Source organism: Dryobates pubescens, chromosome 13 (assembly GCF_014839835.1).
Source record: "Dryobates pubescens isolate bDryPub1 chromosome 13, bDryPub1.pri, whole genome shotgun sequence".
Taxonomy (NCBI): Eukaryota; Metazoa; Chordata; class Aves; order Piciformes; family Picidae; genus Dryobates; species Dryobates pubescens.
Genome location: NC_071624.1, coordinates 4,665,732 through 4,689,868, shown reverse-complemented (window position 1 = coordinate 4,689,868; position 24,137 = coordinate 4,665,732). Strand labels below are relative to the sequence as shown.

The 24,137-nt window shown below is 49.8% G+C and overlaps 1 protein-coding gene across 2 annotated transcripts; it reads right to left on the bottom strand.

Moving 5' to 3' along the window:
- Positions 1-4,520: 4,520 nt before the first annotated feature.
- Positions 4,521-20,654, bottom strand: MAP6D1 (MAP6 domain containing 1). Of its 2 annotated transcripts, none has more exons than XM_054166539.1 (3): positions 19,976-20,654; positions 9,462-9,579; positions 4,521-6,612 (listed from the first exon to the last, which is right to left on the bottom strand). In XM_054166539.1, the coding sequence occupies exons 1-3, from the start codon at positions 20,479-20,481 to the stop codon at positions 6,586-6,588; spliced, it is 651 nt and encodes a 216-aa protein (XP_054022514.1). In that variant the 5' UTR covers positions 20,482-20,654; the 3' UTR covers positions 4,521-6,585. The 2 variants fall into 2 exon arrangements, with proteins under 2 accessions (XP_054022514.1, XP_054022513.1); XM_054166538.1 differs by having other exon boundaries at positions 4,521-6,663; positions 19,976-20,649.
- Between the last annotated feature and the right edge of the window lie 3,483 nt (positions 20,655-24,137).

Genomic DNA, 24,137 nt, shown 5'->3' with positions numbered 1-24,137 from the left:
ACCCCACAGCCCCGCTGGCCCCAGCCTCACCTTGGGGAGACCCCACAGCCCCGCCGGCCCCAGCCTCACCTTGGGGAGACCCCACAGCCCCGCCGGCCCCCGCCTCACCTTGGGGAGACCCCACAGCCCCGCCGGCCCCCGCCTCACCTTGGGGAGACCCCACAGCCCCGCCGGCCCCAGCCTCACCTCGGGGAGACCCCACAGCCCCGCCGGCCCCAGCCTCACCTCGGGGAGACCCCACAGCCCCGCCGGCCCCCGCCTCACCTTGGGGAGACCCCACAGCCCCGCCGGCCCCAGCCTCACCTCGGGGAGACCCCACAGCCCCACCGGCCCCAGCCTCACCTCGAGGAGACCCCACAGCCCCGCCGGCCCCAGCCTCACCTCAGAGAGACCCCACAGCCCCGCCGGCCCCAGCCTCACCTCAGGGAGACCCCACAGCCTTGCCGGCCCCAGCCTCACCTCTGAGAGACCCCACAGCCTTGCCGGCCCCAGCCTCACCTCAGAGAGACCCCACAGCCTTGCCGGCCCCAGCCTCACTTCAGAGAGACCCCACAGCCCCGCCGGCCTCAGCCTCACCTCAGAGAGACCCCACAGCCCCGCCGGCCCCAGCCTCACCTCTGAGAGACCCCACAGCCCTGCCAGCCCCAGCCTCACCTCGGGGAGACCCCACAGTCCCGCCGGCCCCAGCCTCACCTCAGGGAGACCCCACAGCCCCGCCGGCCCCAGCCTCACCTCAGGGAGACCCCACAGCCTTGCCGGCCCCAGCCTCACCTCTGAGAGACCCCACAGCCCCGCCGGCCTCAGCCTCACCTCAGAGAGACCCCACAGCCCTGCCAGCCCCAGCCTCACCTCGGGGAGACCCCACAGTCCCGCCGGCCCCAGCCTCACCTCTGAGAGACCCCACAGCCCTGCCAGCCCCAGCCTCACCTCGGGGAGACCCCACAGTCCCGCCGGCCCCAGCCTCACCTCAGGGAGACCCCACAGCCCCGCCGGCCCCAGCCTCACCTCAGGGAGACCCCACAGCCTTGCCGGCCCCAGCCTCACCTCTGAGAGACCCCACAGCCCCGCCGGCCTCAGCCTCACCTCAGAGAGACCCCACAGCCCCGCCGGCCCCAGCCTCACCTCTGAGAGACCCCACAGCCCTGCCAGCCCCAGCCTCACCTCGGGGAGACCCCACAGTCCCGCCGGCCCCAGCCTCACCTCAGGGAGACCCCACAGCCCCGCCGGCCCCAGCCTCACCTCGGGGAGACCCCACAGCCCCACCGGCCCCAGCCTCACCTCGAGGAGACCCCACAGCCCCGCCGGCCCCAGCCTCACCTCAGAGAGACCCCACAGCCCCGCCGGCCCCAGCCTCACCTCAGGGAGACCCCACAGCCTTGCCGGCCCCAGCCTCACCTCTGAGAGACCCCACAGCCCCGCCGGCCTCAGCCTCACCTCAGAGAGACCCCACAGCCCTGCCGGCCCCAGCCTCACCTCGGGGAGACCCCACAGCCCTGCCGGCCCCAGCCTCACCTCAGAGACCCCACAGCCCCGCCGGCCTCAGCCTCACCTCAGAGAGACCCCACAGCCCCGCCGGCCCCAGCCTCACCTCGGGGAGACCCCACAGCCCCGCCGGCCCCAGCCTCACCTCAGAGAGACCCCACAGCCTCGCCGGCCCCAGCCTCACCTCAGGGAGACCCCACAGCCCCGCCGGCCCCAGCCTCACCTCGGGGAGACCCCACAGCCCCACTGCCACCCCTGAAACGCACTACAAAATGTAGCGGAAAAATGTAAGAACAGCTAACTCCTCTGCCCCCAGGCCGTGGTGAGGAATCATAGGTGGCTGTGAGCAGATGGAATGCTCCATTGCTGCAAAATACTGCAAAACTTGTTCTTGTTTGTACTAAATCCCATCAAAGTGCCTCCTGAATGAGCACACTGCAATGCCTTTATGCTGCCAGGGCCAAACCAATGATGATGCAGCCAAGGAAGGCTGACTGGACTTTGGTGGGCTGGGCCCCTAAGTCTGACCTCCTGCTGCCTCCCTCCTGGCTTCCTCTAGAATTACAAAATCATTTAGGTTGGAAAAGGCTTTTAAGATCGTTGAGTCAAACCATTAACCCAGCATGGCCAAGCCACTTCTAAACCATGTTCCTAAGTACCACATCTACATGTCTTTTCAATCTCTTCAGGGATGGTGACCACCATGTCCCTGGGCAGCCTGGTCCAAGGCTTCACAACCCTTTCTGTGAATTTTTTTCCAAATGCTCAACCTAAACCTCCCCTGTCACCACCTCTCTCCAACCTCCTTTTGTATAGTCTTGGAGAGTGAGAAGGTCTCCCCTCAGCCTCCTTTCCTCCAGGCTAAACAATGCCCAGTTCCCTCAGCCACTCCTCATGAGACTTATTCTCTAGATCCTCGACTAGATTTGTTGCCCTTTGGACATGCTTCAGCACTTCAACATCCTTCTTGTAGAGAGGGAACCAAAACTAAATACAGTATTCAAGATGTAACCTCACCAGTGCTGTGTATAGGACAAACACTTCCACTGCCTAACATGATGGTCAGGTGCAGCATGCCCAGAAGGCACTGGATCATCTGCTTTGGAAATGAAGCTATTTGCACACAGAGCCAGTGCAGGAGCTGTGGTGTGTCTGGATTCCAGGATGCAGTCTTGATAACACCAAAGCCTGTGACACCAGGAAAAAGGGATGGTCCATCCCTCTGTGCCATCTCTGCCCTTACAGAAAACACAGCCTCTCTGGACTGCATGGTACCAACATTTGTGGAAAACCAGGTTGGTCCTCAGGATTGTATGTTACTGCAGTGGCCAAGGTAGAGAAAAATCACTATGGATAAGGCAGAGGTGATGAGCTTGCATCTGGTTGTTCATCCTCTAGAGAAATTAGTGCAATGCAAAGACAAATATGCAGTTTATGAAAGCAGGCAAATAATTTCTGTGCTGCTTGTAAACTTTCCAAGTTCAGGTAATGGGAAATGTCCTGACTAATGGAGTATTTCCCACACTAGAGCTTCATCTGAATGTGTGGAAGCGCTAGTGTTCACAGCTCCCTAGCAGAGTGGATGCAGTTGGCACAAAACTCCCTCTTAGCATCCCAGCAGGCCAGGTGTCAGCAAGATGGAATGAAACAAGCACATTCAGTGTCACCCTCTAGGTAGTAATGATAATGCTTCAGTTGTAAAACCTTCCTTTAAAAGAGCCTTTCTTTATGTGTCAAATAACCTTTGTTTGCAGTGTGATTCACACTTGGAAGGCCTTGATGGACTTGGATGTGAACCCAGAGCAACTGGGAAGACAAATACTGCTGTGAGAGAAGTGTTGGAAGCAGGCCAGGCCTTGTGGCTCCATGGAGCCTGCAAAACCTGTGTGGATTTGCCCTCTTCAGAGGAACTTGGTGTGGTACCATTCATACTGACCTGAGGCAGGCCCTTTCCATGCACAATCAGGTATGATGTAAACACCAGCAGCCAGTTGCACCATGCTGTCCCTTGCAGTGGTAAGTACCTGCTCAGTTTTTATAGGTTCTTGAATGGTTTGGGTTGGAAGGGACCTTAAGGATCATGTAGCTCCAGCCCCACCCCTGCCATGGGCAGGGACATCTTCCACCAGACCAGGTTGCTCCAGGTTGCTCAAGGCTTCATCCACCCTGGCCTTGAACACCTCCATGGAGAGGTCATTCATCCTTCCTGTAGTTGGAACCAGGCAACAGATCACGAACCTTCAGCTTTCTCCTGGAAGTCTTCCGAGGCATGGCTAGAAGAGTTGGCATTGCATTATCTAGGGAAGCTGGTTGTACCTTCAGCACCTTTTCTCACTAAAATGTTCTTGGGAGCAACTATAAAGCAATGGTCTCTGTTCAAATTCAAAGCTAGCACCATTCTCCCATGACCTGTGTGAGATGGCAGCGAGAAACTGAGGTGAAACTCAAGTCGCTTGTCCCTTTCTGTTAACTGGGCACACTGTGGGCACTGCTGAAAGAGGGTCTTGAGAGCATGGCACCTGCAGCAGAGTAGATCAAGCCTCTGCCTCTCTAATAGTGTATATAGCAAATGGGTATAATCAATTCACCCCATTTTCCCCATCATATTGACAGACTGCTTGCTGAATAGTTTTCTTTCCCTTTGAAAAAATGGCTGGGGAAAATCCCATAAGTGATTATGAATTCTGCAGAGCAACAGCTTTCCTTTGGAAAACAGTTGTACTTGCAAATCAGCAGTCTGGCCACAGCTTGAAATGTGCCTTGGAAGCCATTCTTGCTGGGGGTCTGTGCCTGCAGATAAGCCTGAGGAGTAAGGAACTGAGTGCTGCTGGCTGTGAATGTAGTCAGGCATCTCCCTGACACCTTGCTTGGTGTCCTGTGTGCCCTGCTGTCCTGCGTGTGCAGGGATGTGCAAGAGAGAAATGCAGTGACAAATTGTCCTGCAAGATTGAATACCCAAGGTTTATGCCTTGCAACAACAACAAAACAAACAAAACCAAACACACACACACAAAAAAGGGGAAAGAACCAATAGCCAAAATACATTTTAATTTATTAAATTAAATCCACTCCATTTGATAAAATACAAGCTTAATATATTCCCAGTTTGTTTATAACTGGGTTGTTTTGGTTTGGTTTGGGTTTTTTTAAAGAAATACAGTAAATTAAGAACAGCAACTGATTAGGCAATTTATCCTGTGTTTCTCTTTCTCTCTCTCTTTTTTTTCCCCCCCCTGTTAATAAAATCCAGGATCAAAAGGAACTTGCATTGTTTGAACAAAACTGTTAAAAACATTATAAAGAGCTTAAACAAGCAGGTTGAATTCTTAGAAACATCTAACATGCAAAACCTTTAGTACAGGTTGAGTGTTTCAAATTAATCTCCTGAAAAATTAATCTCCTGAAAAATTATTTTGGCAAGCACTGGTATTACTGTAGGTTCCTCTGGGTCCAAGGATGAATGGGGAAGTGCCATCCCTTGTCCCTACAATGCACAGCTTACTGCAGATGTTACCTAGTCTCACAGCTGTGTTTGGCCTTGCTAGCAGAGCCAACAGAGGGGGCACCACTACATTCTCACACGATGCAGTGAGAAGAGGATATCTGCACGTATTCCAAATACAATCCACATGCCAACAGTTACAAAATTGTTCTGATGGGGAATCACCAGCAATGCAGATGTCCTTGCAGAGTCCCCAGAGTTCATTAAATCTGCCATAAACTTCGGCTAGCAGGAAGGTTAAGAAAAAAAATCCCCCTGCGTTGAAGTCTGTTTCATTACAGATGAATGAATATCCCATCACTGTTAAGTCTCAGAATAGTTTCCTTTTGTTCTAGCCAACACATCTGTGTGTTGCAAACATATAAAATGAAAGTTCAATTCCTTCCCCCCCCTCAATAATTGGTAAACCCATGAAATAAGCAGTAGGCTAATTATATTGCATAAGTTGTTGAGATAGAAACTGTAAACCCACTACAGCCATGATGAACAAAGGGTAAAAAATGGTTTCTTAAAACACATGTACCTCAGCAAGAGTTAAATGCACACCAATCTAAAAAAATCAGCTTCAGAACAATGACAAAATGGCCTGTCTTCAAAATGAAGGATGTTTTACATTCTGCATTACATTTTTCTTTAAGAAGAGTTTCTAAGTAACATTCACTTCTGGTTGTTCTTAGCATTAGCATTATCAATATACAGGCAATAATTTAGGAATTCCAAGGCAATATTTTTCCACCTTGCATATGCAAAGAGTTAGCATTTATTAAAAGTATAAGCATATCCTTTTCATTAAAGGATCACAAATTGCTCTAGGTAAAATCCATATACAATATTTACACTCACCCTAACAGCTGTACAAATTACATAAGCATCTTAGATCCTCTGGAGCCTGGTAGGTGCCTGACTGTGTCCATGCAATCCTCTCTGAACCAGGCTGCTGCACTGCTGTCAGGGCTGTCTCCCAAAGCTCAGTCCCCTCTTGCTCCTCCATCTGCCCACCAGTTTTGGAAATATCAATTTTTCCAGCCCCGAGAAACTGCATGTGCCAGATTTATTTTAGAGTTCAATGATGAGTTCCTCTGTTGGAAGTTCAGAGCAGCCCCCTGGGTGGGTCTGATTTCTGGTGACGCCAGGTGAGGTCTATTTCCTAACCCCGCTTAAGAAGCTCAGAAGTCAGCTGGACACTCCCTGTCTGTTACTGGCCTATTTAGAGTGTGCTGCTAAATAAAACTCTTTTTTGGTTTTAATTAGCCATCCCACTCGTGATTGTTTTCCCTGTGTAGTTAAGCACAGAGCTGTTGCCTGCAATGCTGCCTTTACTGCCCAAAGTCAATCTCCTAATGAGACGCCAGCTGGCATAGTAATGAACCTGCTCCTGTCAAAAACTAGGTCACTCCTCGCAGCGTGTTTTGCCAGCTCTGAACCGAGCGCTTGGTGGTTTGTTGTGTTAACAGAAAGGGTGCGTGCATACCATTAATCACTGGAGCTGCTTTTGATAATACCAGTTCTTTGATCTTAACACTCCTCCTGAAAATTGCATAGTGATACATCCTAACAGAAACGCTGTGTTTAAGCTGCCTGGGTGTGAGGAGGGTCCGCGTTCACATGTTGAGGATCCTTGATGGTGCCTGGAAAACAGCAGAAGGGTTGGGGGAGAACCTGGTCTTCACCTCTGGGATCTAGGGAGGTGAGAGGGGAGAAAAAAGTTAGTGTGACACAGAGTGTGACTGTTTGGAGAGTCTGAGGGGTCTGGAGTGTTGTGACCACCTATTTGCTCTCCCCATAACTGGCCACTACCCAACAGGCCTTAGCTCCTGGCTAGGTGTTGATGAGTCTGGCTTCAGCACACAGGGTGATTTGAGTGCAGGTGTGATGGACCGCTGATTGTAAGCCAGCCCTTGAGGTGTGTGGTCTGATGGGGGGGTGACCTGGGCAGGCCTGCGCAGGTGCCAGAGAACAGGTCTCTTCACAAAACCACACTGACACATACTCTACAAACATCACAACAGATTCACTGCTGGACTGCTGCTGGATTTAAGTGAAAGGAATTACAGTAGTGTCTGTCTGGCCCTTAACTTTTTGGACTGTCCTCTAGGCCCCATCAAAATCTTCCACTGTAATGCTTTATGAAGCCATAAGCTATGTGTGCTGTGAACAGAGGCACAGACCTGGAATACTCAGAGAAGAAAAACTGGTTACTGGCTATGACAGGCTATGAAACTGCAAGGACTTTGATATGGATGTGAACTCCTCAGGCCTGGAGGAAAGGCAAAGATAACAGAGGTTGTGTTCTCTGTTGTTCATGGAATCAGACTTTCATGCAATGTATAGCTGTTGTGGTTGTACTGAAGTGTGAAGGACCTCTGCATGCTTACATCTTTCCTAATGCTTAAAACCCAAAGGATCTGAAATGGGACTGGCCTTAGCTGTGCATCCAGTTCAGGACACTGAGTGAAATCTGTCAATAAAACATGAAAGGGTGGAAAGCTTTGCTGGGTGCTGACTGTTCTGATGGCGCCATCCAAGCAGCTAAAGAGCAAGACCACAGGCAAAGAGAGGATAGGGAAAGTTATCGATCTGGTTGTTGTCGCATCATTCTGATTTTTCCATTCCTCTGGGGATGCATCTGACACGCTAAGGAACTAGAGGAGTGTCACAAACAGCCTGTGTACAGCTCAGACAAGCAGTCTGAGTCCTACACAGGCTGTCAGGACACAATGTAAACCTGACTCTCAGGTCTCTAGCAAAGCTGTGGACTTCAGGCAACAGAGAAAATCCAAATGGCCAAGTGTAAATCAGGGAGAGTCTGACTTCTCTTTGAACAGGTGGTACCTCAGGGGAGGTGGTGGAGTCATCATCAGGGGAGGTGTTCAGGAGGAGACTTGATAGGGTGCTTGGTTGCACGGTTTAGTCGATTAGGTGGGGTTGGATAATAGGTTGGACACGATGATCTTGAAGGTCTCTTCCAATCTGGTCTGGTCTATTCTATTCTATTCTATTCTATTCATCTTAATTCCAGACAACACCCTTCCCAATCTGTCTGTAAGAGAGGCCATGATGGTGCCTTGGGGCTCCAGGAAATGGGATCACTGCTTACATGGCTCAGTGTGGTGCCCTTGGTGCTGTGCATTTGTATTCAGGATTCCAGTCTTCTCCTTCCCTTCCTCTAGAAATGGGATAGGGACTCTGAGGGGGTTCATCTAGGACTCTCTCCTTTCCATCCTATCTGCCAAATAGGAAAGAGGCTGTATTTTTGCCCCTCCAGGGTCAAAATATAAGGTTTAAGGGTTAGTTAAATACTTTGTCTGCACTGCTGCACCTCAGTAAGCCGCCCAGACTGTTCAGAGCAAGGAGGAAGTTTTGGTGAGGTCTGCAAATTCTGTTTTGCCTGAGGTCACTGTCCCACTTTCAGCAGAGCCGGATATACCACCGTGTGCCTTGTTGCAGCAGTGTGCCAGCAATCCTCTGCGGAGGAGGCACTTGGCTGGCTGCTGATTAAACACTTCTTCCTGGTCTCCTCCAAGGCAAAGATTTACTTTTTACATGTGGCCCTGGAGTGGCTGCTATTGCCTCTAACAGCACAGCGTGCTGCATCTGGGGACTTTGGCCGCAGACCTGTCTCTGCTTTCCGAGTCACTCGGTGCAGCTCGTAAATGGCTTTTGCAGTTGGTTGTGAAGTGCTGTTTCTTTGGTGGTCTAATGCAAAAAGCAGCTAAACCAGAGCCTTGCTGGTGTGCACTTTCCTTCCTCACGGGGACAGGGAGCACATGGGGTCCCACCAGGGAAAATACTGAGTACAGAGAGAAGAATGTTTCTTTGTGGGATTTTCAGTAACACTTAGATGTATTTCACCAACAAGAAAATGATCTTAGGCTGCTGTAGACAGCTGTAGAAACTTGCAGGAAAATCCCAAGGAAGTCTCAGAGGCCCAAGAACTGTGTGGTTCAGCTGCTCACCACAGCTATGTCCTCTTTGCTGCTGGTAGCAGGGCAGCTTCTGCTCTTAAGTTTTGTCCTGTGTGGGTGGGTGCTGCTCTTTAGGGAGCAGGATCTACAAATGTTCCCATGCAAACGTGTGTGTGTGATTGACTTTAGCATCAGAGGCTGAATCTACTCCTACAGCCCTAATGCTTATGCACACTGACTGCTCTGTGTGACCAGGGTGCTGAGTGCACCTCACGCAGAGAGAGGGACTGACACACACCTTGTAGATAAGGTATCCTTATCCACTGAGGGAATCACACATCTTGAACTTCCCAGCTGTGGTGCAGTTTAAAATCTTGGCCTCAGGTTGAATTATGGAAAGTTACAGTATGGCATTCTGAAGGGATGGCCACATTACCTAAAGGACAGTGGTGAGAGTGTGGTCAAGGAGCTTTATTCTATGTGCACCACACTGATCAAGTATGAGTAGTTCCTGAAGAGTACTTTGGGCTTTACTCACACTGACTTTGGGATTTAAAAAAAACATTAGTTACCTTAAAATCTGCTTTGTAGCTTGTCTCTTGAACAAAATGGTCTTCTGGAATAATAAAGCCTTGCTTTGTCTTTATAGGCTTTGATGGTTTTGCTCCAGTCCATGGGCGATACTCTTGCCTGGAATAAGAATATGAAGACAGAATAACCCATAAAGCACCACATACTCATGGGGTTACTTCTGCTCTGAGCAGTTGCAAAGTCAGAAGGCTGGGCTGGTTACAATTAGCTTGTAAGATTGCATACTGAGGACAAAAGAACTGAACCTCTCTCAGAAAGTCCAGGGTGAGAAGATGCAACAGGGCAGAACTGGGACAACTGGCTGCCCTGACTTCACTCTTCTTTTATTCCTGGTGAAATGTGCTTTCTCCTGGAAGTGCTTGGTGTTTTTGCCCTGAAGAAGAAAAAGTCAAGCTGACTGTTGGCTTGATAGCTCCTTGGTCACTTACATTGTAAAACACCTTGGTCTGGGGCTGCAAGTGCCTAGCTCTCACATGTGTGGAGGGGGGCTGCTGATTCTCCCTTACTTTGCTTTAGTGCTGTCCACAGTAAGCACATTTGCCCATGTGCTCTGTGGCAATTCCATCTGAAATGCATCTGAAGGGAGGCACCATCCCAGCTGGCAGATGCTTCTACTCATGATTTTCCTTCAGACAGGGGCAAGTGCTTGGACTTCACATGATGATGTCTGAGAATGCAGCACTTAGCTGGCTTACTCTTGGAGCAGTGACATGTGAGAAATGGGGGCACAGACCACACTGAGAAAGGGGGAGCCAATGTTTTGAGAGCACTGAAGAACAGTGTGGCAGGTTCTGGCTTAGGTTGTCTGCCAGCTTCCCTCTGCAGCCTACCCTCTGTTTCTCTGCACCTCTTGTCACAAGCAGGCTTCACTAAAGCCCTCTCCATTAGAACTTTCTGGCTGATGCAGTAGCAGCCAGCTGAGCTGGCTTGTTTGCTCTCAGGAGAAAACAGAATTCTGCTCTGTTTGTGTACGTATCTCTGGCAACCAGTTCAGGCAGCTTCTGTAGCAAAAGGAGAGGTGACTAACCAAGATGTGACAACTTTATGTTTATACCCTGGCACACTTAAAGAATAATTGCATTTTACTAGCTGCTTATACATAGGATGAAGGAGTAGGACTGAGTCCTGAGTCATGCCCAGGTTAGGGAAACAGGCTGTATTTTAATGTGCCAAGTTAGCTTTGATCACAGGCTTTCTGATTTTCACTTTTCTCAAGCATGCCATTTGCTATTTTGATAGTAGCTGCAAACTCCTCTTTTAAAAACCTTATTTAAAGTGTATAAGTGTGGGATATTCTTTTAGAACATGTAATTTGGTCTTGATCCTTTTAGGATATTACCAAAATATCCACTTTATGCTTGATTTCTAAACATAGACTCAGCCTTAAAATGCTGCCACTTTTATTGGTAGATGCAGGGTACAACCCTGGCCTGTATCTAAGCCAGTGAGAAACCAGCATGCTAACAAAATTAATCCCAAAATATTAAGTAACTGTTTCTTGACTAAGTTAGCTGCTGGCACTGGCCTCCTGCCAGGATGGATGAGTACAGGCACAAGGAAATGGGCAGGAGCCTGCAACGGGGGCTGACAGCACTTTGCCAGCTTGAGTGGAGGTGGAATGAGCTCTTGAATCCACTCAGTAACGGAAATTGCTCCATGGAAGAGCTTCCTACCATTGGAAAGCAAAACCAGGCCCCTGTCAGGGCTGTCTGTGTGCACTGCAAATCTTGTCTATAATCGGCTTGCTCTCGCTGTTCTGAGCTGCCACCTTCTGCCTTCTCTGCATCTTGCTCTTCAAGCTTCTCCAGGCAGCAGTTAAGTGCCTGTACAGCTCTCCCAGTGCTGGTGGTGCAGTTCCTGCTATTTTAGCATCTCAGGATAAGGAAACACCTGTGCAGAAAGGTAATTTTGGCCCAGTGATGCCCCAAGAAGGTGACCTTTCAGCAGGGAATCCCAGGCATGTGTAAATGCAGAGTAAAATCTGAGCTCTGTTCTGCTGTGCAGCCAGAGGGAGGACAGAGAGCTGCTCTGGTAAAAGCCATCAATTACATCCCAGCAGCTTCCAGGAACTGGAACCTGCTGCCCCACATAAAGCTGGCTGCCTCAAGGATGCTGGTGCCATTGATTCCTAAGCATTCATTCTCATGCTGGCTGATCTCCCTGCTGCACTATGCTGCAATGGAGTGTGTCCCCAGCTTTCAATGAATGACTGTGCTGCCTGACTCTGCAGCCAGCTCTGTCTCACTGCTTTGAAGCAGATCATTTGCTGATTTGGCAGGCCCCCAAACATAGCCCTTTTGGATCACAGGTCCCTCATTTTGGCTGGAAGTCAAACTGTTCTCCATTCAGCCTGGGCAGCCAAAACTATTTTTGAGGCACCTACATGCAGTGAGGAAATGCTCTGCCTTCACCCACAGAAACAGCAGTGTGAGAGCAGATACAGTTATGGCTCAGACCCATAGCAGCAGTTATTTGGAACTGGGAATTTCCCCTGGAAACTCAGGACTCTGAGCCCCAGGGAAGGGATGGGCAAAACAGAGACAACTGATCTGAAATACTTGAAACAAAACAAGAAATGAAAATTACAACCTCTGGTCTAGAAAGTGTAACTAAATTCACTCTGCCTTTCAGCTTGAAGGACCCATGCACACATTCCAGCTGTACAGCCAAGTCAGAAGGACTACAAGCCCCAAATACCAATTTGGTGACTTGACTAGAAATCAGTCTTTAAGTCATGAGTGGAGCCAAAATGCCTGAGCTACTCAAACCTGTGGAAGAGGAAATGACCTGGGTTTAATGTTACTTAGTTTAAAATGTCAGGTGTCAAGATTTAGTGACTGTCTTCCTCCCCCTTGTTTTCCCTGGTGCAACATTTGCTCCTTTTGCTTGAGGAAGCTCAGCCAGTGTACTGCCTCTTTCTCCCTTCCCCATCACTGTAGGTGGTGTCTTGTCCAAGATCACACCAATAGCAAGAGCACAGCATGGTGAGAGAAGGAATCACAGAAATGGCATGGAGAAGGGGGGAACCTTGTGTGGTGTAACAGCCAGGTGCTGCTGGGGATAAGCGTAAGAGATGTCGACTGCTTTTGCTGGAGACAGTCATCTTTGTTCTTTCTGCTGTACCCCCTTCCTCCTACCCTTGGCCCTAGACAGCAGCAGTTGTCAGGTTATTTTGGGACTTTGAGGACCTGCAGTGGAGGGGAAATAGCCTCCTGGACTATAACCCAATGTCCAGGCTCTCTGCAGATTCTGTTTTGTTCTCCATTGTTACAACCTAGAGGTGAGATTTTTGATCTGCACAAATAGCAGTTGCCCAGTGGTACTTAATAAGTACTAAAGTGCTGGGGCTGTTGAAAGAAAAAGACCTCCTGAGTTGTACATAGGCTTTAAAGCAGAAGGTATCAAAAGGGAAGGGCTGTTTTTTGTGAACTGCTGTTTATTTACCTCCAAGTCACTCCAGCAAGGAATAAGCAGCAGCTTTTTACAGGTGGTTGCCCTGTTACCCTGTGAAACTGCTTGATCACACAAGTGCATTGTTGACTGTTTGTTTGCTCTTTATCATAATTAATTAGCAGAGACTGGAGGAAGTAATGTCTTTTTTTTTTGTCAGAATGTGTCTGGATGGGAAGGTTTGGATTGATGCAGTGTGGAGAGCAGGAGGTTAGTGGCCTGCTGGGACAGTTTAATCCCCCAGTGGTGATGGGAAGCAGGGCAAGCGGGAGTACAGCTTGTCTGTATGTGTGAACCAAAAGCTTTGGACCATTAATTACCACGGGGTTACTCTGAGGCCCAGCTTTGGAGAGAGCTGTTTCTGTGAGCTGGTGGTTGTGTGCCATATTCCCAGGTGAGCAGAACCAGCTGTATGAGGGCTGTCGAGCAGGAACCAGGTACAGGTTGTGCCTTGGCTTTATAGAATAGAATAGAATAGAATAGAATAGAATAGAATAGAATAGAATAGAATAGAATAGAATAGACCAGGTTGGAAGAGACCTTCAAGATCATCGTGTCCAACCTATCATCCAACACCACCCAATCAACTAAACCATGGAACCAAGCATCCTGTCAAGCCTCGCCCTGAACACCCCCAGCGACAGTGACCCCACCACCTCCTCGGGCAGCCCATTCCAATGGGCAATCACTCTCTCTGTGTAAAACTTCCTCCTAACCTCCAGCCTAAACCTCCCCTGGCACAGCCTGAGACTGTGTCCTCTTGTTCTGGTACTGGTTGCCTGGGAGAAGAGACCAACCCCTGCCTGACTACAACCTCCCTTCAGGTAGTTGTAGACAGCAATAAGGTCACTCCTGAGTCTCCTCTTCTCCAGGCTAAGCAACCCCAGCTCCCTCAGTCTCTCCTCATAGGGCTTGTGTTCCAAGCCCCTCACCAACTTTGCTGCCCTTCTCTGGACACGCTCCAGCAAGTCAACCTCCTTCCTAAACTGAGGAGCCCAGAACTGGACACAGTACTCGAGGTGTGGCCTAACCAGTGCAGTGTACAGGGGCACACACAATGATCTCCCTGCTCCTGCTGGCCACACTGTTCCTGATGCAGGCCAGGATGCCATTGGCCTTCCTGGCTGCCTGGGCACACTGCAGGCTCATATTCAGCCTACCATCAACCAGCACCCCCAGGTCCCTCTCCACCTGGCTGCTCTCCAGCCACTCTGACCCCAGCCTGTAGCTCTGCATGGGGTTGTTGTGGCCAATGTGCAGAACCCAGCACTTGCAGACTTCAGACCATGACTGAGGAATGATGGGTTCTGTTGCTGCAGCTGAGTGTGCTTGAAGTGGAGGAAATTCCTCCTACCTTTATGCAACAGCTTTGAATCTTCCTAATTTGAGTTCTGCAGCATACTTTGCACAGCACACATCCTCTCTTGAGCCACTATTTCCAGCCACCCTCGCTCTCTCCTCCCACGGCTGTGTGCCCCTTCAAGCCCTCCCTCCTCTCAGCCTGGCTCAGCAGCACACAGTGAGTCTCTCTGGATCCACCCCAACGCCTGCACCACACAAGCTTACTTCTTACATAGCGTAAAAATCAGGGGCTTCAGCATTAATTTCCCCAAATAGCAAGATATTTAGGAATGTAAAGATAACTGTAAGCCTTGATTATAAAAGCTTAATTCCCATTATTAAGGATAAGCATGTGTTTAAATATCTTGCTGGATCAAAGCTGGAGCTCCTCATCCATAGTACTAGTACCCCTGCCAGCTCAGGTGTGAGCCCACACACTGCTGAAAAAGAGGACAGGTATTCTCAGGAATGTTCTGTCCAGTGGGTGAATAGCAACATGCTCTGTGACTGAATCCAGTTATGGAGAGAAGTGCCATTCCCCTTCACACTGTGGCATCTCCCTGCTGAGGGGATGCTTCACAGTCACAGTGCAACAAAAGGCACATGCTGGGTACTCACACAAGAAGTTGGGAGTTCAGTTTGCTGAGGGATCTTCCACCCTGCTATTCCCAAAATCACTAGCAATGGCACATCAGGCTCTTTCCTTTTAATGACCCCAGCTCTTTACACATTCTCTTTTCATCAGATCAAAATGTCTTGCTCTGGGTGAGCAGGAAACCCTGCTGATCTCAAGGTTCCCAGGCTGGTCTGCTTTACTGCTGTGCCTCCCTCCTGCAAGCAAGCTGGGGGCTCTCAACTCTCACACCTACTCAAAACACCTATAGAACAGGGATTAGGCTCTGCTCAGAGCTGGCATTATGCTTGTGTGCAGAAATTTGTTGTCAACCCCCCCCTTCCCTGAGTGCTAATACATGCAAAGGTGACGGGTGAGGGAAGAAGAGGCAAAACAATCACTCACAGCACCATCTTCACTTACACATTTGAAATATTTTCCAGAAGTTGGCAGGTTACTGAAGGGGAAACTGATGTCTGAAGTGACTTTAAAGTGCAACTGAGCCTTGAATAGGGTTCTCTGCCCAGCAGTACCAGCCCTGGCAGAGCGGTTGTACCTTCATCCCTGGATGCCTTCTTACAAGGAAAGAAGATGACATCCAGAGAACAGAGTCAATTGGAGATACCTGCTGACAGCATCAGCTTCTCTCAGCTACTGTGGAAGGGAGCTAAGTAAAGCACTTATCTATTCCTAAAGTGTCTGCTAAATGCAATCTAGGCCTAGCACTGAAATTAATTGTGTGCAAGGCCAGAAGTAGACAGTACCCACAACTTACTGCTGAGAGGGAGAAACCAATTCCAGGACCCCAAAGGACAAACCTTTGGGAAGGTGCAGAGGGAGCTGCTCAGTGCTGCCTTCCACCTCCTCCAGCACCAGTAAGGTGTAATCTACTGCATCCCTCTGCAGCAGTCCCTGGGATCTTCCCACAGTTGGAGCACATCCCATTTTAGCCTTTCAAGTGCAGCTTGTATTGATCTGCCTTGGTCTGCGTGCCTGAGCTCTCCCCATGTAGCCCAGCTTTGGTTTGACTTCATTCAGACTCTGCAGAACTCCATTTGAAATCCAGGACTGAAGAGAGGAGTTGGGGACATGGGGTAATAGTTTAGAGGGCAGGGAGCTGTGCTGTCCTTCCACCTCTTATAGAGAGTTATTCTTTCAAAATGAAAAATATTGTTGCTTCCTCATAGGTACAATAGCTCCTCCAACAAGGACTCCCCCTGAAGTCACTAGGAATAGGACTGATCCTTTTGTCTTGGTTAGTGATGCTGGGGGTGAGTTCATTTGTTTGGGTAAATGCCAGGTCAGGCTGCCTGGCTGCACCACATAGAGTCACTTTTGTATGCAGCTGAATTTTCCTCTGTGCTCAGAGCACAGAGGGAAAGATGCAGCAGGAACTTGCAGAATGAAACCTCATGGGAGCCTTGCATTGATGCACAAAAGCAGATCAAATGGTGCTGAGCATTACAGTGGACTCACCGCTACACTTGGGTGATCCACGGAATCAAACATTCAATAGGCTGTTGTAGAACCATGCAGGCAAAATCTCTGAGTCAAAAACAAACCAACCACAAAACCTAGAGCACTCCCACTGCCTTACAAAATGAAGCAAGAAACCAGCCATGCCACTATAAGCTTGGAGCAGACCATGTATCAGCGCCATCTTTTCTGAACTGCTCTGTTCAAACCAGTCTTACCCTCCATTCAGATCTTTCTGCTTCCACATTAAGCCCAGCCAGCTGCTGAGACCTGACAAAGTCACAATATGCAGCTGGAGGCTGCTGGCTGGCAGCATCCACACTGCAGGAGCTGATCCTACCAGCGGGAGCCTGGTGCATGTCTGACCTGGTAGGGTGCAGAACCTACTGAAGCACCTGTAGCACACAGAACTCACAGAATGGTAGGGGTTGGAAGGGACCTCTGGAGATCACTTAGTCTGATCCCCCTTGCTAAAGCAGGGTCACCTAGAGCAGATTGTCCAAGATCACACTGAGGTGGGCTTTGAATCCTTCCAGAGAAGGAGACTCTGAAACCTCTCTGGACAGCCTCTTCCAGCATTTTGTCACCCTCAAAGGAAAGAATCACCCATTTCTTCTGAAAACAGATGTTGCTCCCCACACGTTGAACCTGCTCCTCAGGACCACTCAGCCGGCTCACAGGACTGAGCCGCAGGGAAGGGCTGATACTCCTGTAAAAGCAGAAACCGGGGAGTCTCTCTCCCCAAGGTTTTCCCTTCAAACAAAATGAGAGGGTCTGACCAAAAATACTTATCTTTCAGAGCTTTTCTCCTCTCTAACCTATCTGCAGTAGTCACTGCCTGCATTTCTGTCAGGATATCCTCTTCCTTTTCTGAATCTCCTAAAAGCATTATGTAGTTCACACCTGACCTCCTCCTCTGAGCCCAGCACCCTCCAGCTATCCCAATAACAGACCCTTCCCCTCACTCCCTCTGCTTGTCAGTGCTCAGCTTGCAAAGGGTGGGTGTCCTGTGGGTTGCGACTTCCTTCCCCAGACCAGTGGAGCACTCCTGGGGCTTTGGCATGACTGAAGCTATTGTGGACTTTCCTCCTGCTGCTTGTTGTGACTCCTGTGACTTTTTTAGGGTGCATTCATTGGTACAGGGACTTCTCAAATATGCAGTGTAGTACTGCGTGATAACTCAAGGAATCTGTGGAAACTTGTGGAATAAGAGAAAGGTGGTTTGACTTGCACAGTCTGTGTTGGTTGCACCATGTGGCCTTCAAACAGCATAACCCGTTGTGCCTCTGTCCTCCTCCTGACAGCAAGGGCTTTCTTGACTACCTCAAAGTCTTGCATTTTCTAAAATTGCAAGTTGGTATCTCACCACTGCCAGTGCTTTGTCCCATGAGCTGCAAATTATGTGCTCTACCATGGCAGTAGTTGAGAGCCCTGTGTAACAAGAGACAAGTCAAGGACAAGAAAGGTGAGGAATGACTCTTGGCTGAGCATTGGAGCAACTGTAAGGAAGCTGAAGCTCTAGAGCAGATTAATGAGCCCTTCCTCTGGGGTCAGGCTGAAGAGGCAGAGGAAGCATCAAGAAGAGCCTGGAGAGGGATGTGGTTCTGAAGATGAGCCTTGTTAGTCTTGTTCAAGGTAAGTTTCTCTGCAGAAGTATTTCTTGTGCTGATTGGAAATTTAAAAGTGCATTTTCTTTCACTCTGTGATTGTCCTGTGAGATGTGAGGCAGAGAGAGACCTGGGAGCACTGATTTACAGTAGGCTGAACATGAGCCAGTAGTGTGCCCAGGTGGCCATGAAGGCAAATGGCATCCTGGCCAGTATCGGGAATAGTGTGGCCAGCAGGAGCAGGGAGGTCATTCTGCCCCTGTTCTCAGCACTGGTTAGGCCACACCTTGAGTACTGTGCCCAGTTCTGGGCCCCTCAGTTCAGGGAAGATGTTGAGTTGCTTGAATGTGTCCAGAGAAGGGCAACAAAGCTGGTGAGGGGTTTGGAGCACAAGCCCTATGAGGAGCAGCTGAGGGAGCTGGGGTTGTTTAGCCTGGAGAAGAGGAGGCTCAGGGGAGACCTTATTGCTGTCTACGACTACCTGAAGGGAGTTTGTAGCCAGGTGGGGGGTCAGGCTCTTCTCCCAGGCAACCAGGAGCAGAACAAAAGGACACAGTCTCAAGCTGTGCTAGGGGAGGTTTACGCTGGATGTTAGGAAGAAATTCTTCAGAGAAAGAATGATTGGCCCTTGGAATGGGCTGCCCAGGGAGGTGGAGGAGTCACCATCCGTGGAAGTGTTTAAGAAGAGACTGGATGAGGCACTTGGTGCCATGGTTTAGTTGTTTAGATGGTGTTGGGTGAGAGGTTGGACTTGATCTCGAAGGTCTTTTCCAACCTGGTTTATTTTGTATGTGACAAAGGATAAAATGGTGCATAAATTAAAACACTGCTCTTTCCCTTTCCCTTACCCTGTGTGCTAACTGCACTAGTGGCAGGGCAGCTGCCTGGGTAGGGAAGAGTGGGATGAGCGGCATGCTTTCTGCGGGACTGAATCCGTCCCAGGGCCCTCGGTGTGTTAGTTTTAAAAGTGATGTGATAAATAATATAATGAACCATGAGATGTTTCCTAGGTACATAGCACAGAATAAGTGTCTAAGTTCTATTGGAATAAAAATAATTGCTCTATTAATATACCTCAGTGGTATATGTATATAGCCCATAGGTATATTAAAACCAGCCAAATGTCATAACGAGGGTGTGTGTGATAGCAACATGAAACTGGTAAAACATTCACCAGCAACCTTGTAGAAGCTGAAATCCCCTATTCTCTCATGGCTGGTGTCAATAAGTGTAAAGGCTGAATTTAGGTTCATCCCACCTGACGGCTTCCATCAGAAAATAAGGGTCTGTAATCAGTCACACTGAGGACAGGGAATGCAAGGCATCAGTGACATAACAGTCACTGATCTGTTGTTAAAAGCTCTTTGGGAAAGGTGTTTTTTCACGATTTTTCCTATTACCCATCCTGTCATGCTTCTGAAACTAGATTACCTATGGCTTTGCATCTGACTAATTTTTGAGGCAGCAGTGTGGTTCAAGTTGAGTGTGGCATTCCAGGAGTTTTAAATGGACAAAGATGATGGCACTGACGGGCTGCAGGAGTGTATCTAACTGTGTCTGCTGAGGTCCTGGGCATCTCCAGCTGTCACAAGCCCCGTGTCTCCCGGCAGCGGGTGGGTGAAGCGCCGCAACACCCCCCACCCCCACCCCCCAGCTGGCTGCCTCCTCTCCTCCTTAACCACGGCAGGGGAGGGGAAAGGCAAGGGTGGCTCACCGGGGCGGGCTCTGCTGCAAAGCCGCACAGGCGCTCCTCGCCGGGCCGGGCTCAGAAACCCACTGCGGGCAAAGCGCCGCTTTGAAGAACCGCGCTTCCAAACGCGAACGCGGCTTCGGCGACAGGTTGAGTCCCGTCTTCCACCCACCTCGTCCTCCTCCCCTTAGTTACCGCTCCCCCCGCGCCGCGGTCCTCGCCGGCATCCCCGCCCCGCGCTGCGGTGGAGCATCCCCCGGACGCGGCAGGAGCCCTCCCCGGGGCTCGGGGCGGGTAGTCCCTCCCGGGCCCGCATACCTGTAGGAGGTTGTGTGGCCGCCGTCCGCCTGCGAGCGCGGGCGGAGCTGCTCGGGGCCGCTGTAGCCGTCCGCCACCGGCCTCCCGCCGCCGCCGGGCAGGGCGCAGGCGGAGCGGCCCGGGGCGGGCTGGGGGGCGGCCCCGTCCCTCACGCCGCCGCCACCGCCGCTGCTGGCGCTGACCCAGGGGAAGGCGTCCTTCCTCGGGAGGGGCCACGCTCTGAAGTCCCGGCGGTATTGGGTCTCCGCCGCGAAGGGCTCCCCAGCAGCGACCGCCCGGCTCTTCCTGCGGCCGCTCGGCTTCCCGGCGGCGGCGTCCCGCGGACGGGGGGCCGGCGGGCGGACGCTGCTCCGCGGTGGGGGCCCGGCGCGCTGGGCTGCCCCGTCCTCCTGCTCCTCGATGTCCGAGTAGTTGTGGATGGTGAGCGGCACGGAGAGGTCGGACTTGTCCAGCTGGCTCCAGAAGCGGGCCAGGCAGCACACGCGGCTGATGCAGGGCCAGGCCATGGCCGCAGAGGTGCCCGCGGTTCCGGCGCCCGCAGCCGGCCGCGCACCCGGCTTCAGCCTTCATCGGCGGCAGCCCCTCCTCCCGCCGCCCCCCTTCCCCCGGTAACGACACCCCCTCTCCGGGATTACGGCCCGCACACGTGACCCGGGCTGCCGGCAGGAGCTCCGTGCAGCTGTCGGGGACGGCCGGGGGCTGACGGCTAGGCGGGGATGAGGCGCCGGGACCGGGACCCTGCACCGGGACACGCTCCCCCAGCTTCCTCCGGCGGGCTGCTCCCGAGCCGTGCTGCGCTGTCATGCAGTGCCGTGCCGTGCTGCCCTGTGGAATTAGGCACCTTCTGAAGGTACCGGCTCTCCCTTCTGTGAGCCTTCCAGCTCTGGTGTGTGCTCTGGTGCCTTGGGATCCACTCTCTGCTCCCGGGAAGCTCCGTTGCGTCCTCAGTCGCGGGCATGGGCCAAGGGATGAGCGATGCTGCGCTTCCAGACGGGCGGTAGGGCTTAACTGGCCGGAACCATTTACGATGAGTGAAAGCACTTGCATACGAAACCTGATGCTTATGAAATATGTGATCTGGATGAGAAATAGCAGCTTTACAATGCTAGGTTTCCAGTAACTATGTACAATACCCGCACCTCTCTCAACACCCCACTCCTCCATTGGCATTAACTGCTTAACCACTTAACTTTGGAAATCCTACCTTTTGGTCAAAATCAAAGCATCTGTTAAATATCTTAATACACAATTCACACAATTTACTGTTTGCCAGAGACTGGAAATTATTTCTACCACAAGGTTCAAAACCCCTGAGTCCTGGTGCAAACCACTGAAGCTGATGGAATTACACTGAGAATAAGTCTGGCTTTTGAAATTTGACATCTTATGTAATAGGTGGCTACAGGCCATAATGCTCCTCCACAATTCCCCATTCAGTGGGCTGTTACAGAACAAGCTTGATCCCCCAACGGGTCACCAAACTACGAAATAAAGGGCTGTGAAAGTTAAGAATGCAGGTCAATGGTTAGAAAAATCTACCTAGATGGGTACTTCATTTTAGGTAGGTGTCTGGCAAGATCTAACAGGACATTAATAATGCAGTGGACCTTGAAAAGCTAAGATTTACTACTTCATTCCATCTGAGCAGTCTTTATCTGTAGAATATTGGTACCTCGGACCTTGGCCCATTTGCACCTGCTTCTGGTGGAAAGGAGGGCTAGAAATGTGGATCTGGACTGACGCAGAACCTCTCCTTGAGTGTTTAGCCTCTCTTTGAAACACATTTATCAAAGGATAGAAGTTCCTTTGCAGGATGATCCTGTTGTCCTAATATCTGATCTGGCACTTGCTGGTGCTACTAGAAGTGTTGATTTCACCTCTCCAAGTGTGCTGGTTAGCACAAAGAGACTCAGGAATTTCAGACACCAATGTTTTGGTCCCACACAAAAGTCTTGGTACAATAACACACTTGCTACTGTATGCAGTTTCCTTTTTTTCCTGAACCAACCCCCCTCCCCCCATCATAATTTTACATTTAGGAATATGTGGGAAGGCATTTACTTTTTTTCCTGCCTTTTCTTACACACACACACACACCCCGGAACTATTCTGCTCTATATAGTAATCTTTTAAATCATATTTCAGTGACGTGTAGATGAGAAATGGACTTTAGAACCATGGGAGAAAACAGAAGAGCCACTCTCTCATCTGTTACCACTGGCACAGTACAAATGATGCTCTGATCCTTGTTCCTAGGCCTGACTTAGCAAAATGCACTGGAGAATAAATTGGATGCCTCTGCTTTCCTTGTGCCTGCCGCTTCCTAGCACCGAGTTCAGCTCTGGCACTGTGTGTCTTGGAGCCCACCTACAGCATCAGGGAGTGCTTTGAGCAGCTGCTCATCATAGCTCGTAGGATGAAATTGGCACAAAGGCTATCTCAGACACGGAAACCAGAAGAAGCTGGATGAGATTAAAGTTATCTGCATTTAGAAGAGATTTATCATGATTAAAAGCTTGGGGGGTGGGGGGGCTGGGGGAATACTGCAACAGTAAGACAAAGGAAAGCCAGCAAATCAGAAAGCAAAGCAGCTGTTGCTGCCAGGAATAGGGGCTGAAAGCTCAGACAGTTCTTTCTAACACTAAAATGAAATTTCAGTAGATCACTACACTGAAACAAAATATTCCTTAAACACAGCAAGGTTGCGGCAGACTTTCTTAAAGCCAATGAAAAAGAACAAAGGATTGTGTCTGTACATGATTGTGACTTTATACTTACTGCTATTTTCTTGCAAACACTAGCTGCTGTCTCTGCCAAGCATCTGCATAATTATCACATTGTTGTTTGATTCACAACAAGCTCTTTGAGATGGGGAGAGAAAAAGTCATTCCATTTAGTTGTGGCTTAGGTGGTAGCTTTTTTTGTTGTTTGCTTGTTGTTCAGGGTTTGGTTTGGGTTGGTTGGTTTTGGGTGGTTGTTCTTCTTGGTTTTTTTTTTTTTTCCCCTGGGTTTGGAGCTTGGTGAGGTTTTGTTGTTGTTGTTTTTAATTTTCATTCTTTCTAATTTGACAGTCAAAGGTGTGACTAAATACTGAGATGCTGGTAAATACTGATGCCATATCTTACCAGGGCATTTGCTTGACAGAAGGTAGCTCATTTACTCTAGTAAGCTTTTACAACTCCAGGTATTTCCTTGTCTGATTGGCTTGCATATTGACTTTTCTAGTGCAGTTTGAAAGTCCTTTTGGACCAGAGAAGGTAGTTTATTTTTGGCAGACAATGCTACATGACAGGTACAAAAAAAAATTAAACCCACTGCTTGAGTTTTTGTGCAAGCCTGCATATGTTAAATACCTCTAGGGTTTCTATAAATGAGGAAGATTGAGCTATTAGCAAATGCTGTTAGCCCTAACATTAAGGTGAAGCTTAGGTATGAGACCCTCAAAGTACAGCCACTGACTGAAAACACTGCAACTGTTTTTTCCAGGAGCCTTGAACCCCTGCAACTCTGAAAAATCCATCAGAAATGAAGGCATTGCCTGAGAAGGGTCATACTGAAAATGTTGTGGTGCTCATTTGCATCCTTCTGCCAAGCTGAGAGGGTGCAGCAATACCCTGATGCCTTAGGTCTAATGAGTGGGATCCAGTCTCTGCAAGCGACACAGGGGCATGGCTTCCAAACTTTGAGGTAGGAACTGGTGAATAACTTAAGTGAAAGCTTGGTTTATTCTTCTAACCTGTAAAATATGTTCTTTGGGGTTCATAAACTATTTTCTGCAGTATTAGTCCCTACTGCTTTCAGCCAGGATCGCTAAAAAACCCCTAAGCAAATACAGAAGTGTGGAAGAGACTAAAAAGGTGAGTAGGTAAGAAGAAGAGATGGGGGAAAAAAAACAAAAGGAACTAGACAAAGGGGGCAAGGCTGTGCTGGAACCCTAAGAAAAGGCACACTTGCCCTGACCATCTAAGAAAGAATAGGAAGGGAGAAGCAGCAAAAGATTAGAAACAAAGTTGCAAAGCTTCCAGAGCAGAGCAAAGGAGCATTAGCTACTCTTAAGTCTTCTGTTTAAGTTTCAGCCAACAGGCCCTTCAAATGAACAAATCCTCAGGCATCTCATTTTCCACAGGAGAAAAAATTTAGACTTGAGGCAGTAAGGGAGTTT